General features: G+C 34.6%; 1 protein-coding gene across 6 annotated transcripts in view; it reads left to right on the forward strand.

The window, feature by feature from the left end:
• NKTR (natural killer cell triggering receptor) overlaps nucleotides 1-16,952 on the forward strand; it is a 51,027-nt gene that overhangs the window by 21,534 nt on the left and 12,541 nt on the right. For 3 of the 6 annotated variants that reach the window (XM_041734311.1, XM_041734312.1, XM_041734313.1), the window contains exons 5-10: nucleotides 232-276; nucleotides 2,014-2,101; nucleotides 10,519-10,548; nucleotides 11,086-11,231; nucleotides 12,422-12,644; nucleotides 13,073-13,228. In XM_041734311.1, coding sequence (XP_041590245.1) covers nucleotides 232-276; nucleotides 2,014-2,101; nucleotides 10,519-10,548; nucleotides 11,086-11,231; nucleotides 12,422-12,644; nucleotides 13,073-13,228 — 688 coding nt within the window. Of the gene's footprint in view, nucleotides 1-231; nucleotides 277-581; nucleotides 1,137-2,013; nucleotides 2,102-7,645; nucleotides 7,674-10,518; nucleotides 10,549-11,085; nucleotides 11,232-12,421; nucleotides 12,645-13,072; nucleotides 13,229-16,952 lie in introns of those variants that run through there. The other 3 variants (XM_041734310.1, XM_041734314.1, XM_041734315.1) reach the window with 3 other exon arrangements.

Below are 16,952 nucleotides of genomic sequence, written 5' to 3' on the forward strand. Positions count from 1 at the left end.
CTTTTTGAAATCAATGTGTTATAGAGATAATTCTTAGTAGTATATATTATAATAGGATTGGACTTTTTTTGAACTTCTATTTTCAAGGTAAAGTTATTGAGCATTTGTAGAATTTTTATTATTGCAATACAAGGTGTTAGCTTCTTTAGCAAATTGAAAGCATAAAAAATTATAATAAGGATTAATATATTTTTAATTTTCATCATAATTAATGTAGCTTATTATTTGCAGGTAATGGAAAAGGCGGAGAATCAATTTATGGTGGATATTTTAAAGGTAAGGCTTAATATTTTATGGTCTTTTGTTTCAGTTCTGATATTAAAGCAAATTTGATCATGTACTTTTAATGAGGAGAGGTTTACTTATAGTTCACTTTTTGCATGAAACTAATGCTGCATGAAAATACTTTATTTGCATGAACTTGGGGATAAATTATATTATAATATGTAACTTAATTGACAAGATTAATTAAGGCTAACTTTATGGTTAAACATGACTTTCAGCATGGAGGTTAGGCAACTATATACATGAAAACTCCTATCTTCCTGCCTAAAACTGTCAACATATTCTTTTGTTTATAGAGAATGTGGTCTTTTGCAAAATGAAAAGGTAAGAGAACGAAGCTCAGTAACACAAACTCCAATTCTGTTCCCTTGCACCCTTCCTAATAAATTTATGGACAGCCTGGGTTAGGTTGTGGCTGGATTTCTCATAATTGCTTGAAGACTTGGAAAATTCTGTATATTATTTCATACATGCATCTGTATCTTTTTTCTTTTCCCAATGGGTTATTAGTTCTACATCAGGGAAAAAAATCTAGTTGTGTTTTTTTCCCCCTAAACCAAGCAATTGCTTTGAATAAAAGTTGGTATTTCCTACTTTCTCAAAGGTTTGTATGTTTTCTTTTATATACTAGAACTATATGATTGTGTTTTATTCCAACAGTAGTAGTATTTGCATAAGTCTAACTATTGCACTTGCCCCAAAAAGCCTTAGAAAAGTCAGTTGCAGAGATTTTAATGGGATCCAATCTTACTAGATTTTAATGCCATGATAGCTTCAGTGTTATAATAGTCTTTTATATTTCTTTTGGGGGAAAATGGATTACTACTCTTTTTCAGAAGCCTGTTCCCAAGGTAATCATTTTTTAAAGTTTTCTATGTTTCTGTTTGTTCTAAAGAAAGATTGTTTGTATGAATGTTATAAGGAAATTTAAATTAGTTTTGAAGGTATTTCTGCTGGAATTAAAATCATCTCTGAGTGATCTTTATAACAGTTTTTCCTTTGAACCAGTATGAAGCAATTCATTAGCTGGTTCTATCAGCTTGTAGCAATTTGAAACTAATGTAGGCCACTTTAATGTGGTTCACTGTGGCAGATACTTGTGTATCTTAGAATTCTATTTTGCCCTTTATGTTTTTATTTTTATAGGACTTTCTTCATTAGATAATTTTTGATCCTATTCATTAGGAGTCTATATACTTGATTTAATTTAGGTACATCCTTACAACTTAATTTATGTAACTTTTTGTGTTTTGCTCTCATAGTCTAGCTTCAATACAATTAAATAATAAGTTTATCATATAGAAATTAAGCAGAGAAGATTATTAAACTTCTTCCATTTATAGTACGTTAAGCAGGATAATTGGAGAGTTGAAGGAAATGAACTTTACTGTAGAGATTTTTAAAGATTTTTTTACTGGTTTTCCCTGAAAGTTTATAGTTTACGTATCATTTAGCCAAAGTATGTTACTACTAAAAGTGACTGTTCTAAGGCTGTTTGTATAAAGCATTAAATACATGTTCTTTCCTCAAGGCTTTAAGTAGTATTTTTGATCTTTTTACGCTTTTGTTACTTGATTAGTTAAAATTTTTTTTTCTAAATATTCAGACAAGTATCTGTACTGACCAGAAGAGGAATTTCATCCTTTACTTTCTATTTATTACTGTGACATTACACTTTAAAAGTGGCTTATAATTGGAGACTGACGAATTTGTGTTTTCTTCAAACAGATGAAAACTTTATTCTCAAACATGACAGAGCGTTCCTTTTGTCAATGGCAAATCGAGGGAAACATACCAATGGTTCCCAGTTTTTCATGTGAGTAGGCATAATTCAGAGATGAGCTTTTCTTAAACAGAGAAGCGCTGTTCATGAGAAAGATGGTATAGTTAAACCAAGTTTAAATGCGAGAATACTGTCAAATTGGATTTTGTTATTAATCTCTAACGTTACAGAAACTTGGTAAGCTCTAACAACTGCCTCAGCATTCAGCATGTATCTTCTATTTGAAGATGGTACTTAAAAGATGTAACTTGAAGATGTACATTATTTTAAAAATATGTTGTCATCTTAGAAAAAGAATTTGGCTTTGACTTAACAAAATTTTGGGGCTCAGTTTACCAAAACTAGATTGGAACATAAACTATTGATCAGCATTTAAAAATGGACTAGGACTGGATGTGCCCTTGGCCTGGAGAAACCATTGTTTGGTTGCTTTTTCTCTTACTGTTGCTCTTCAATCTTATTTGAGAGAGATACCATTATTTTCTGATACTGTACAGAGATGAGTGATATTGCTGTTGCATCAGCATTGTAAAAAAACCTTAATCTTTGAGACTTCTATGCATAACTGAATTAACCCAATATTGCTGTCATTTCCACCAAAATTTATGAGATTAGTACTCAGGAAGCTTCAGAATGCTAAATTTGCTATTTTTTTTTTTTTAAACAAAACAAAAACCAAACACCTTTTCATGTATGTACATGCACAACCACAACCTTATTTCTCATCCGAAAGACTTTTGGCGTACTTTTAGTTACATTCTTATCTAAAGCAACTCTAAAACCTATTTTTATTATAATCCCAGGATATAAAATAGTAAATATAATTGGCTAGCATGAAGTTTAATCCTTTTGATTGGAGGTAAATCTCTATAGATGTGCTGTATATGTTGGAGAAATATTTTACTCATAGTTTGCCAGAAAAAATTTTTGTCATCTTTCTGAATGGACAAGTATGAATGGCGCTTCCCTGTCTTTAAAGGAGTAAATTATTCATGTAAAGTAAATCTCACAATTTAAATTTGTCTGCAGAATAGATTTCCAACATGATCTTATAAAGTTCAGATAAGGGGCATTCTGTTCCTAAGAATGTCCTAAAAATGGAAAGCTGATGGAAGATGACAGTGCTTGGAGCTGTGCAGAAATAAAGGAAGACCGAAAACATTTGTTCCTCGATCATATTTTGATCCCATAGAGCAGTAGTTATTAATACTTCTCTACTAGAGTATTTTTCTTTCCTTTACCTTCTTAAGGGCCAAAAAAATTAGTGGGAAATATTTTGAAAAACATCTTTTATAGTAATTTAATATAAAATTATATACTCTTTGATAGAGGTTTCCCATTTCCATTTTTAAGCTTATCTGAACTGCGAACATATAAACTAATGAAATTCATTGGTCAAGAAGCTACTATCTGAGGGCTCTAAAGTTTCTTTTAGATTTCCTTTTTTATATTAGTACATTAAAATTTATCAGGCAGCAGACGCTTCTTCCCATTGTTACATACCAATTAGCTTGTTTAATTAAATGTTACAAGTAAAAACTGGTACAGGTACATACATTAATTAATATTCTAGTATATGAGGTTCTCCCTTCAAAAATTTTTGTTTCTGTATTATTTAGTACTTGATTGTCTTTTGTAGGAATGCTTAGTAGCAAACAAAATTAAGGCCATTGCTGTTTCTACATAGTTAATTTTATATTGCACTGTTATTTTTGACAAGGAATGCCGAATGAAAATTTTAACACTGTGAATTCAGATTAAAATTTTTAAGCTTCTTTTTATAATTAACTGTAGATGGCACTAAAATCACTGTGAACTTGTGTTGAGAGAAAATGTTCTACTTTTAGTTTGAAATTTACTTCTGGAAATGAGTTTGCAGTTAAAAGCAATCTTGGAAGTAATTTAGTGTTTTTTGTACATAAAAAAATCCTTATTATTATTTTTTTAAGAAATTTTTGTGGCATGTGCTTTTTTATGCTGGCTGAAAGTACCAGTTCCCTACGAAATAAAACTTAAAATCCACCTTTCTAAACAAAACACTTCCTTGCTTTTATAGAAAGGGAAAATGGAGATGATGGCCCATAAAAAGAAAAGTCTTTGAAAATCTCTGTCTTGCAAGCCCACATCCTTTTGGAGTTGGAAGTAGTGAAGAAGTAAAATGTACTATCTTCAGGTTGTATCTGTGATCACAGATAAACACTCTAAAAGCCGGGGCCGCAAGAGTTGGTGGTGGCAGAGCCATCTGTTGGCTTCCCGAGGGTGGCTGCAGTGCTTTTTCCCCTCTCACCACAGCTCTTCCTTGAGCACCTCAAACAGCTCTTCTGCATTCCAAACAGGAAAGGGTAGTGTGCCAAGAACTGCCTTTATAGTTCCAGTTTTATAGGCTTAATAAGGACTTGTAATACTTCCTTGCAAAATTGTATTTGTAGTTTATATTCTAAATCTACTACTTTGTAATTCCTAAGGAGTGAATTTGGTGTTATTAGTGTATTTGCAAAATATTTCTCAAAGATTCTTGTGCTTTGTGCAGTAACTATTGTCTTCATTACTGACACATTTAAAACCTCCCCTTCATAAGGCATACATCATTTCTATTAAACATAATTATGCGTATATTGCTTTCTTTGGAAAAATTATGTATATGATAATCAGATTTTCTTCTATAAAGCTATTTGTGATTTTTGCAGTAACTGCTTATATCTACTACTGTATTAGTCATAATGATTTTGGTTTGGGGGTCCTACCTAAATAGAAGAAAACTGATTCTTCTGAAATAGTACTGCTCAAAAAACATGGAAGAAGTGATAGATGGTACTGTCCCCATGAATCACTGAGGATTCAGTGAACCAGGATTAATGGTTCATGTTAAGGTATTTTTGAAGGAATTCAAAGACCTGGAACCGAGGGAGTAACTAGGTTAACTCAGTATTTAGTCATTTTGTTCTTTTTATTATTTATTTGTTGAAGCCAAACACTAGGACTAGGAAGAAACCATAATAAAAGCTATAGAATTATAAAGTCTTAGTGGAAAAGGATTTCAAGATCATCTAGTCCAGCCTTTTCCTTGCAGAAGTAATGCTAAGGTAAAAAGACAGGGAAACATTTTTCTTTTCCTTTGGCTGTTAGTAATAGTCTTAATTCTGCTCTAATTTTCATTGTTTTTTTGTGCATTCATCAAAAAGATAAAAAAGGTATTGCATGAAGTAGTCATTAAAAAGATTAATTAGGTGGTTTATAGCTTTGTATTAAATAACTATGCTCCTGGGTTATTTTAGAGCCACTATTCTAGCTATCAGGAGACCTTGGTTCTTGCTTTATTGGCTGATTATCTTGAGTTAGTTTTGTCTTTCCTTTTCAACTTGTGAAGTATCTACCCCATTCTCAAAGATAAACATTTTAGCATGAAAACGTGGACATAAAAGGAAGAAAGTGTTTTGTAGGTTGATCCTAAGTTTCTGGATATGTGGAATGATTTGTGTGCAAACATCTTCTTGTCTAAAAGAAAATAGTTGTAACTGCCTAATTTCCATCAGTCTGAAAGATACAACAAAGAAGCTTCAGGCTCATTTGCCTAAATTAGGCAGCAGTCTTTGTCAGCTGGACATAGAAACATTGGCATGGTGATTACACTTGTCTCCCTTCCCTTAGTCTGTGCGACCTTCTGTACAACCATGAAATAGAAAGACCTGCAGAGCTTTGGGGAACAGTCTCTGTCGTTGGCCACCGTCAGTGATCATAATTAAAAAATTTAAGAAGACAAGATAATGTGGAAAAGTCCAAATTTTAAACGAAAGTGTTATCAGGTATAAATAGACCTATGGGACTAAAATAGATGTTCCGATATGTTCTAACCAGACTTGCAAATGGCTGCTCACCTGAGTGGGAGAGAAGTGCTGATTGTTTCAGAGCAGAGCAAGGGGAGTTGAACAGTGGTTTGGTGTTAAGGGATTTATAGAGCTAGGTTAGGATTTGGGGTAGCAAAAGTAAATTTGGGCAGAAATTCTTTTTCTCTCCACATATTCATGAGTCTGTATGAAAAGAAATGCTAGTAAGTGTTCATAACCTGGAAAATTCCTAGTTTTTCTTTCTTTTTTGGGGGTAGTATCTTTATGTGTAAATTGCAAGATTTTTCAAATCAGCGAAAAATGTTGATGAAACTTAACTATAAACCAGGTTCTGAATATCAAGTGTCCTCTGTAACATCCAGTCTTACTTAGTGTTTATGTGACCTATGTATTAACAACCTGGAAGGAATTATGTATCTAGTAGTGTTTGATGTGTATTATGTTAACATTAGTGCTGAATTTTTTAAAGCTCTCTATTTGGTTATTTTTGGAACACAGGAGAGCTCTGTAACATGGCTTGGTTAGTTTCCATGGCCCTTACACAAGCTGTGTTACTCTGTATAATTTGGTGCCTCTTCCATGATGGTGTGGTAGTTTCAGGAGTTGAAAGAAAAAAATTGCTTGCTGTTCAAGGCTAGTTTATACAAATAGGTTATCTTTATAAGTTCATACTACTGTACACCTAGAATCACTTTTTTTTTTTACAACATTCATTGAAAACACATTATTTGAAACATGTTCTTTTTGACAGTAATTCCTGTAGCAGTGCCTTTATAAGGAATTAAAGCTTGTTTTTAAATATGTCAAGATTTAATATGTCCAAAACTTTTTAAAACAATTTTGTATGTATACAAAATATATATAATATATAATAGGGATTTTGGTCTGAGTATAATAGATGTGTTTAAAGTTTAAAAAGTTGGTTAGACTGTATTTTTTGAAAAAACTTTTTTGTACAATGGGGAAAATTAGGAAAAACAAGTATCACAGCCAAAATTTGATAGCATACTTTTATACTTTCATCTCTCTTGCCTTCTTTATCCTTTGAGAAGATCCTTAAAATCCTTGTTAAGCTGCTTTTTTGTTTTACTATTATTTTGGAAGACTTTAACAACTCAGAGGTTGTTAAGGCAGTGAACAGAAACTATAGTCCAAACTCTACTCATTTATTCTTGATAGTGGTCTGTTGTGTGTGCTGAGAAAAGATTTCTAATGTAGAAATATGAAAGATTTTTTAACTATTTTAAGTGAATTACTAAAAGAAGAAAAGTTCCCTGAAATTTTGTTTTGAATTCTCTTAATTCTTTTCATTGAAATTTTTGCTTTCTACTGGTAGTAACTGCTCCTAGGCATTCAGATTTTTTATATTCATTTATGTACTCAGGATACATTATTCTCTTTTTGAGAAAGATGTTGGTTGACTTAGCTAGTTTGTAGGATTTGCAAAGTGAAATATAATGTTTGGTTACGCACACTCTAGTGTTAAAATATTAAGGCTCTGAGCAGATGCCCACTTTCAGCACAGTGTTTTTCTTAGGCATAGTTCATCTCTACATGCGTATCCTATGTGAAAGAAAATTTAGAGCCCTCCATTTTAAAAAAGCTTTCTTGCTTTGCATAAAACTTGCAAATATTTAATTTCAAAGTTATATTGATATTAAAACATAGATTCAGTCTTGTCTTAAAAGTGTATTACAATTTATTTCTTGCCATTTTTGTGTAAAATTTACAGAAAGAGTGTTACACCGTGCGCTCCAAAGGTAATGTCTCATTACTCTAAGGCTCTCTTTTTCTTTCTTTGCCTTTATCTCTTTAATCCTATTGTTATGTGCATTGAACCATTTTAAGAAAAACTTTCTGCTTGATTTATGGCAGCAATACATGTAAAACAAGTGTGTTTTATTGTTCGTGGTTAATCCTGGGAAGTATATTTTAATTTCAGTGGCTTGTTTCCACCACATTTCCACACCTCTTCTGGGGGAGGGTGGGGAAGAGGGTGTATTGTATATAATGGTTTAGATTTCATTTCAGTACAGAACTGTTAATTTCTATATAAGGCCAAAAGCTTCTTTGATAATGGGTATGTTCAAGAGGTGGAGAAAACTGGAAAATTAGTGTCTAAGTGACAGGAAAAAAATGGAAATGTGAAAGTATTGAAAGCTTTTATAATTATAAGTGTTCTTTGTGGTTCTTTCTCCTTTAGGTATGTTTTCATGAGCATGTGTAAACTTACATATTTATGATAGTCTCTGGCCTTCAGGTCTGAATTTATTGAACATATATCATCAACTGCATGGGTCTTTAACAACTGTATAGTTTTGAAAGATTAGTACAATTAAGAGCTGGTGGGATGAGATCTCTTTGTCCGGTTGAGTAGGATTGAATAGCTTGGACCGAGTATATAATTTCTCCCTGCCCATTTGGCAGTGTCCTCTGTTTATCCATGTCTGGTGTTAGCCTAGTGCCAGTATGCCTGCTTTACACTGTTATTTCTACTCCTGGAATGTAGGCTGAGAACCCCAAGGGGCTTCTTTGTTAAGATACTTTCAGTATTAATATGTAGTCTAATGCAATTTAAGTATAAATTTGTATTTCTGCATCCTGAATTGCGGATGCAAGTGATGGGCTTAATTATTCACACCAGTTTAGGCATAGCAGGCCAGCTGAAGTTTGTTCCTGAAATAATGTTCTTGTCTTCATTTTCTTCACGATTGCAGTCAAGGACCAAGTTTTTTTGTCTTCAGTTTTCATTTGAATTTAAAACAAAATTGGAATCTGTCATAGGGTAGCAATTCCATCCTCAAATTGAGTCTCAAATAGTTTATTGCTACCTCACTGTAGTTAGCTAGAGTGTTTTCATCTCACCATTTGTTCCAAAGGTTTGCTGTAAGGTGGTTTTTACAGGACTCCTATTAGCCAGTGTGGCAAATTGAATTGGGTTCTCTGTGTTTTAGAAAAATCTGTAGGCTTTTCCCCAAAAGATCTGAGAGTTGTGAGAGAAAAGATCAAGGAATATACCTAATCAATAAATCACTCCTTGTTTTCACTGCTACATATTTGAAATTGATCCCTTAAAGTTGTAGAACATTTTTACCTTTACAGATTTTACCTCTTACATCTTTCATGCAGTGGAATCACTGTCTAGCATATGTACTAATTTCTTCCTATCATAAGCGTGCTTTGGTAAAGTTTTACTTATATGGGAAGCACATTTCCATCTTCAAAAGTTCTTATCCAAAGTAGTTTCTGGATGCTGGTTTAATTATTTAAACATTAGTTCCTCACCTGCTTGCTAGATTTTCTTCTTTTTCTTTCTTTCTTTCTTTCTTTTTTTTTTTTTTTTTTAATTTACTATTATAATAGCTTGAGTTTTGACTTCTTCGGTCTTCTAACGGGAATTTGAGACTTTGTGGTTTTAAAACTCAAGATTGCTTTTAAAATTCTGGAACTTCTTAAATTGACAATTTTTCAAATTCTGTAGTACTTTTACAGAACTGAATATTCTTAATGTAAGTATAAATGCCACCATTCCTTGTAGAATAATGATTTTTAACGTTGTCAAGGTGAAAATTGTGTTTGGTTGACTTACATGTCTTAGAATTGCCTTAAAATGAATATAAAAATTGATATGGGAGCTTCTAGTACAATTGACTGCTTTACATGGCCTGATATCCAGTGTCCTTCTCAAAATCTTCTATTTCTCATTCCTATAAACTAAAATATTTGCAGTATATACTTCTGAGTCTAGTTACCTGCTTTTGAATTTTTTCACTGCAAATCACATAGTATGAAGATTTGTGAAAATGCTATGGGAAATAACAGCTGCGTTAAAAATCTCTTAACCAGATGTACCCCATAGGCTTCCCAAGAGTGACTATCTGCGTTTGTGACGACTGTAGAAGAAGCAGGTTGGGTATTTTCTGGGCCATAGAAATTTAAAGTGTCTATAATGTTATCCATCATTACTTACTTACTGTCAGAAGTATTGATAAAGGAAAGGTTTGCTCCCTATTGCATTTTCAGAGTTGCTGTGAGTGGCAGAGCTTCATCTTAGGTGAGAGAGGCAGAAAGTTCTGAAAACAGGACTCCTGAGTCCTATCTCCATCTGCCCACCTATAAGATGCAGATTGATGCAGTATGAGAAATAACAAATAGAAGAATTCATTCAAGCGTGGGGGCCAAGTGTTGATCACACTTTCCTTTCCTTAGGACAGATGATAGTGCTTTTTATTCTCTTTATCTTGATAAATTTTGAGTTTGTTTTTGCTTTTGTTATTGTTTTGGATTCAAGAGTAACTTTAATTTTAATGTGTATTTCATATATTTCGAAGCTGTTTCATACATATGTATAAGGGTAGACTTCATATTGGAGAAATAGATACAATTTTATGATTTGTTATAATCTTGAGAATCTTTTTTAACCAGTCAAGTGTCTACTACTGCTGTTTGTAAAGTTCTTAAATTTAGATATATGCCACATTTAACTTTTCCCCTATCTTTTTATCTTTACCTCTTTGTTCTCTACATGCTGTGCTTTAAACCCTTCTGCTGTGTTCACCTGAACACCTGGTTTTTGCCATCTTTGTGTTGATGTTTATTACACAGTACCACAAAACCTGCTCCACACCTGGATGGGTAAGAGTGACATTTTATTACCTTGGGGAGTTGTTGGGTGGCCAGTCCAATACAGGTTGGATTGTGAGTGAACCTCAAGGGGGTACTCTTGATTCTGGGTTAATCTCTCACAGCCAAGCCCCTCCCTAAGGATCACAGGTTAGTTAGTTTTGAGACCTCCCAGCTGTCATGTCACTGAATGGGGTCTTTATCTGGGCCCATGGATAGACCTCTCAGTCATGCTGTCTTGAGTGACCCTGTAACAACAGTTTCTGAGTATCAAGTGCAATCGGACTGTTCTCAGACTCTACCATAAAATAGTTAAGAAATACTGTTTTAGGCAGAAAACTAAGGCCCAGTTGAGTAATTGTGTGTTTTTTTCCTTTTATGAAGCAGATTTCAAAAATTCTAATTTTCTTCTAGTTGCTTCATTCATCAAACACTTTGCTTTTTTTATATTGAGGTCTATAGACATGTCATTTATAACAGTTGTCATAATTACTACTTATGGTTTAATTGTCATCAAACCAATTATTTCTTGAATTTGTATTGTGACAGGGTGCATGTCGTCTTTGGATTAGTTATTTCTGGTTTTGAAGTAATCGAACAGATTGAAAATCTGAAAACAGACGCTGCAAGTAGACCTTATGCAGATGTGCGAGTTATTGATTGTGGGGTGCTTGCCACAAAATCAACAAAAGATGGTAAGAGTTTTTGTAGAGTGGTCGGAGCTTGGATACAAGTAAAACATGTTGAAGACTATAACTTAAAGATACCTTCTAGATTTTAGTAGTGAGAGAAACCATACAAGTAGTATAGCAATAGCCCTGATGCCTCTGTATCACACCTTCTATCCAGGCCATCCACAAATCTTATCAAATCTTCCTTCTTTTTACTTCCCCCTGCTATTAGCCTTGCCCAGACCACTGCTGTCTCTTACCTGAATGATTGCAGTAGCCTCATAACTGTTCCGTTTACCTCTGTCCTTCTTCTTCTTCTTTTTTTTTAATTTTTATTTTTATTTATTTATGATAGTCACACACAGAGAGAGAGAGAGAGGCAGAGACACAGGCAGAGGGAGAAGCAGGCTCCATGCACCGGGAGCCCGACGTGGGATTCGATCCCGGGTCTCCAGGATTGCACCCTGGGCCAAAGGCAGGCGCCAAACCAATGCGCCACCCAGGGATCCCTACCTCTGTCCTTCTTTATAATCTTTTCTCAGCAGCAGGAATTTACTGCTGGTAAATTCTGGTCTCCTTGCTTATACTCTTGATCCTCTGTAGTCTGTCCTTAATAACAACCAGAGTGATCTTCTGCAAGGGCTCCCTTCTCAGTCAGCCAAAGCTAAAGTCTACTTGGTTTCTAAGGCACTCTGCTCTCTGTGTATCTCTTCCTCCTTATTCATCACCATCTCAGCTATGTTGACCTTTACTCAGACACACCAGGCACACAGGGACCTTTGTACTAGCTGTCCCCTCTGTCTGCAACATTCTCTATCCAGATATCTGCATGACCCCTTACCTCACTTCCATCAGGTCTCTGAAAGTAATTTTAAATTACCCCAACTCTCCCTATTCCCTTTACCCCCCGTTTGTGTGTGTGTGTGTGTGTGTGTGTGTGTATGTTTCTATCCTAGCACTTACTATTTGCCGTATTTTGCAGTTACTTATTTTCTTATCTGACCCAGCTAGAATATAGGCCTCATGGAGGGCAAGGGCTTTGTTGCATTAGAATCACACCAGCAAATGGTATTATTAACATGTAAAAAAGTTTATTTAAATTTTGTCTTTAGTTTTCTGTTTATAAAGTATGTTTTATGATACCTAGGTAGTCACATTTTCTATTCTGGAAGGTACTGAAATCCAGTACTCATATTCTTAATATTTCTTTAAAGTTTTTGAGAAGAAAAGGAAGAAACCAACTCATTCAGAAGACTCGGAATCCTCTTCCAATTCCTCTTCCTCTTCAGAATCTTCTTCAGAAAGTGAAATTGAACATGAGAGAAGCAGAAGAAGGAAACATAAGAGGAGGCCAAAAGTTAAACATTCTAAAAAGAGACGAAAGGAAGCAAGCAGTTCAGAGGAGCCAAGGAATAAACATATAATGAGCCCAAAAGGGTAAGTGTGAAATGCCAGGGGAATCTAAAAAACACACACATCCTGATGGGGAAAGTATGTGCAAATTGTGTAAACTTAGCTTTATTACCTGTTGTTGAAAAACGATAGCGTTTTTTGGACTTTAATCTGAAATCTGACTGCTCTAGGGGTAGCACAGACGTATCAAAGATTATATATTTGCAGGTGAAAAAAATCCTTGGAACTTAAAAAAGTTGGGATCATTTGACAATTTTCATACTAGAACTTTAGTACTGTGGCATTTAGTAAGTGTTCATGCTTTATATGTTCTCTTTGTGAAAATTGTACAAACCATTTGAGTGAGATTTGTAAGTTAACAAATCTATTTTATTGCTATTATTAGTTATTGTTAATATGATCATGAAATGCAAACATTGCACATTTTAATTGGTGACATGCTTTGTTCTCAGTCACTCTGAGAGGAGTGATACCAATGAAAAAAGGTCAGTTGATTCAAATGCTAAAAGGGAAAAGCCTGTAGTCCGCCCAGAGGAGATTCCTCCAGTTCCTGAGAACCGATTTTTACTGAGAAGAGATATGCCTCTTGTCACGGTGGAGCCTGAACCGTAAGTATGGTGATTAATCTCTTCTTTTTCATTTCTGTGAATGATAATTCCATCAGCTCATTGCAGTTCCACACATTTATTGAGCATGACCCTTAGTCAAAGCACTTTGAACTATACTGTGGGAGATGCCAGGTTAATGGAATGACGTGTACCCTATCTTTCAAGAATTCACATTCTACTAGTTGGTAAAAGGGGGTTGGACAAGTTGGCCAAGGGAGAGGTTCTTCATGGAGCTCTGGAAAGATTGCATTACTCATTTTTTCTTTCTCTTTCATTGGAGATGAGATTTGGTTTGTCAGAGCAGAGGGTCTTTTGAACTGTTTGGAGCCAATTGAATGATAAGACATGTTCCAATTTGAATAGTATAAAATTAATTGCATGGTGATTAGGGATATGATTTAGTATCATAAATATGTGACTTGCTCACTTGCTTTGCTGGATGATAACGTCTCTGCATTGGGAAAGATGTGTAGCTTTAGATTTAGTCTCAAAAAGTAGTATGTAATATATTTTGTGTGTTACTTCAAGTTTAGAATTGTTAAATGTTTGAACAAAAATACCATAATGTGGCGTATCATTGGTAAATTCGCTATGAAAAGTTCTGTTGAATGCTGAGAAGTTATGCACATGTCCCTGTTTACAGACAGGTATCTACATAAGGTTATCATGTAATTGATTAAACATTTTTAAAGCCTAGTATTGTCTCATCTCAAACAGCTGTTAGAAAATGGGATGTATCTTTGAATTAAAAGCTTATTAACATGCTGATGTTTTCATTTTTAAAAATTCTGGCTTGTTAATAAATTTTAGTGGGATCCTTCTTTCTTAAAATACAAGACACCAAGTTCACTGATCAAATCTATTTGGCTTTCAGCATGTAGGAAACTTGAAAGGGCAGTTTCTCTGTCATGGCAGGTGTTGTCCATGGGTCACATTTGGCCTATTGCCTATTTTTGTACAGCCTGTGAGGTAAAACATGATTAAATGTTTGTAGAAAAAAAGGAGAGTAGTAGTTTGTGACATGTGATAATTATATGAAACTCAGTTTTCAGTGTGCATGAAGTAAGTTTTAGTGGAACACAGCCACATACATTTGTTCACTATAAGGCTGTTTCTGTGCTACAACAGCAGACTTGAGTAGTTGTAGCAGAGTTTGTATGTGGTGCTCTGTTGCTTTACACTATTACTTGGTGCACTATGCATCACAGTGATGCTATTACAGCTCTCTGCTATTTCAGGTACTAGACACACAACCCCTATGTATGAAAAAAATTTTTTTTTTTTTTTAATTTTTATTTATGATAGTCACAGAGAGAGAGAGGCAGAGACACAGGCAGAGGGAGAAGCAGGCTCCATGCACCGGGAGCCCGATGTGGGATTCGATCCCGGGTCTCCAGGATCGCGCCCTGAGCCAAAGGCAGGCGCCAAACCACTGCGCCACCCAGGGATCCCTGAAAAAATATTTTTAAAGATAAAATATGTACAGTCTCATTACAGGTCAGCGTTACCAGATGAACAGCATTATCTATTTTGATAGACAACACTATGAACCCTAATTAAGTGAAATGTTATTCAGCCCCCCCCCAAAAAAGAACCCCGTTCCTCTTGTTAGTAGATCTTTATTACAAAGAAATAATACTCTTATAATATTTCATATTTCATTGATAAAACATTAGTGAAAATTTATTTTCTTTCTTCTTATCTAAGTACCTAAATAATAACCTTAATTTTCTTCTTGGCCTACCAATCCTAAAATACTTACTCTCAGATTCTTTTCATAAAAACTTTGCTGACCTTTGTTATCTGGTATTGCTAAAGGAGTAATTGCATTTGTGATTGAAAAGTGCTGATGATTTTGTTTGGTCACATAACATCTTTGGAAGTTATTTTATGCAGAATTATTTTAAATCATAATTGGCTGGTAGTTGTTTCATGCAAAGATAGCACAATTATTTTATTTTATTAGGATCTTTGAGATTTTCATCAGTTGTTTGGGAGCTATAATGAAGTGTCCTTCAAGAAATCAGTATATGCAGGACACCTGGGTGGCTCTGGTTGAGCGTCTGTCGCCTTCGGCTAAAGACATGATCCCGGATCTGGGATCAAGTTCCACATCAGGCTCCCTGTGAGGAGCCTGCTTCTCCCTCTGCCAGTGTCTCTGCCTCTCTCTCTCCATGTGTGTCTCTTATGAATAAACAAACAAACAAACAAACAAACAAATAAATAAATAAATAAAAAGAAATCAGTATATGCGAGGATAAGAAGCAGGGGCTGTCAGCCACCTTACTGATATACCAGCAGTTAAGCTCATATCCCTTGTAATTTGCTTAGCAGAATTTGGGTTCCACATTTGGCTCTAGTTTATTTGTTCTCAACCTTAGCTGCACGTTAGGATAATTTGCAGGCTTTTAAGAATATCAGTTTCTGGGCCATACAGCAAATCAAATCAGAATGCTGTGGGGAGGAGGTAGATAGTGGTCACATTGAATCAGTATCTAAAAGGTTCCCATGTAAACATTAATTTTTGCTGAACACATGTAGGCAAGATCAGTGCTTTTTCTTCATGAGGAAAATGGGATTAATGGTTGTGTACCACAAGTACTTACTTACCTCATTGTGAGAATTAAGTAATGTCATGAAATGACTGAAAAAACTATATACTTTGTAGTTAAGACTCTTATAGTAACATTAGTATGTTTATCTGGAGCCTGCTTCCTAGAGCCTTAGAAAATCCTATGCATTGGCTTTAAGAGTCAAGTTGCATTTCTTTCTGACTTTGTGCAAGATTTGTAGCCTCCTTAAAATTCTCTATCTTTAAAATGAAGATGCTAATAGTACCTACCTCATAGTGTTATGAGAATTCAGTGAGCTAATGCCTTTATAAAGTGCTTGTTAACCAGCAATGTACAATATGAAACGGGAATTAAGAAAGCAATTCTATTTAAAACAACATCTAAAAGAATGAAATACTTAGGAATAAAGAGGTGAAAGGTTTGTACAATGAAAATTACAAAATATTAGATGTAAATTAATGGAAAGATGTTGCATGTTCATGGATTGGAAGACTTAAAATTGTTAAGATATCAGTACTCTCCAAAGCAAGCTTTGGATTCAATGCAATCTCTACCAAGTTTCAACAGCCTTTTTGCAGAAGTGGAAAAGTCAGTATCAAATCAAATGGAATCCAGGGGGGCCTCAAATAGCTAAGACCGTCTTGAAAAGGACAAAGTTGGAGCATTTGTATTTCATGTTTTCAAAACTTAAAGCAGCAGTCATCAAAATAGTGTGGTACTGGCATAAAGATAGATACATAGACTGATGGGATAAAATTGAGAGTCCAGGAATAAACCTGTACCAGTATGGATAGCCAGGTGATTTTAGAAAAGGATGCTGAGTCCACTCAGTGGAGAAAGGAGTCTGTCTCTTCAGTGAATGGTGCTGGAATAACTGGATTTCCACCTGTAACAGAGTAACGCTAGACCCCTACCTCACATCATATACAAAAACTAAAATGGGTCCATGACCCTAAACATAAGAACTAAAACTGTAAAACTCTTAGAAAATATAGGCGTAAATTTTTAAGTCCTTGGGTTTGGCAGTGAATTCTTACAATTGGCACCAGAAGTATGGATAACTATAACAAAAAGACAACTCAATTTAAAAATAGGCACAGCACTTCAATAGTTGTTTCATATAGATGGCCAGTTAGCACATGAAAGGATGC

Source organism: Vulpes lagopus, chromosome 19 (genome assembly GCF_018345385.1).
Source record: "Vulpes lagopus strain Blue_001 chromosome 19, ASM1834538v1, whole genome shotgun sequence".
NCBI lineage: Eukaryota > Metazoa > Chordata > Mammalia > Carnivora > Canidae > Vulpes > Vulpes lagopus.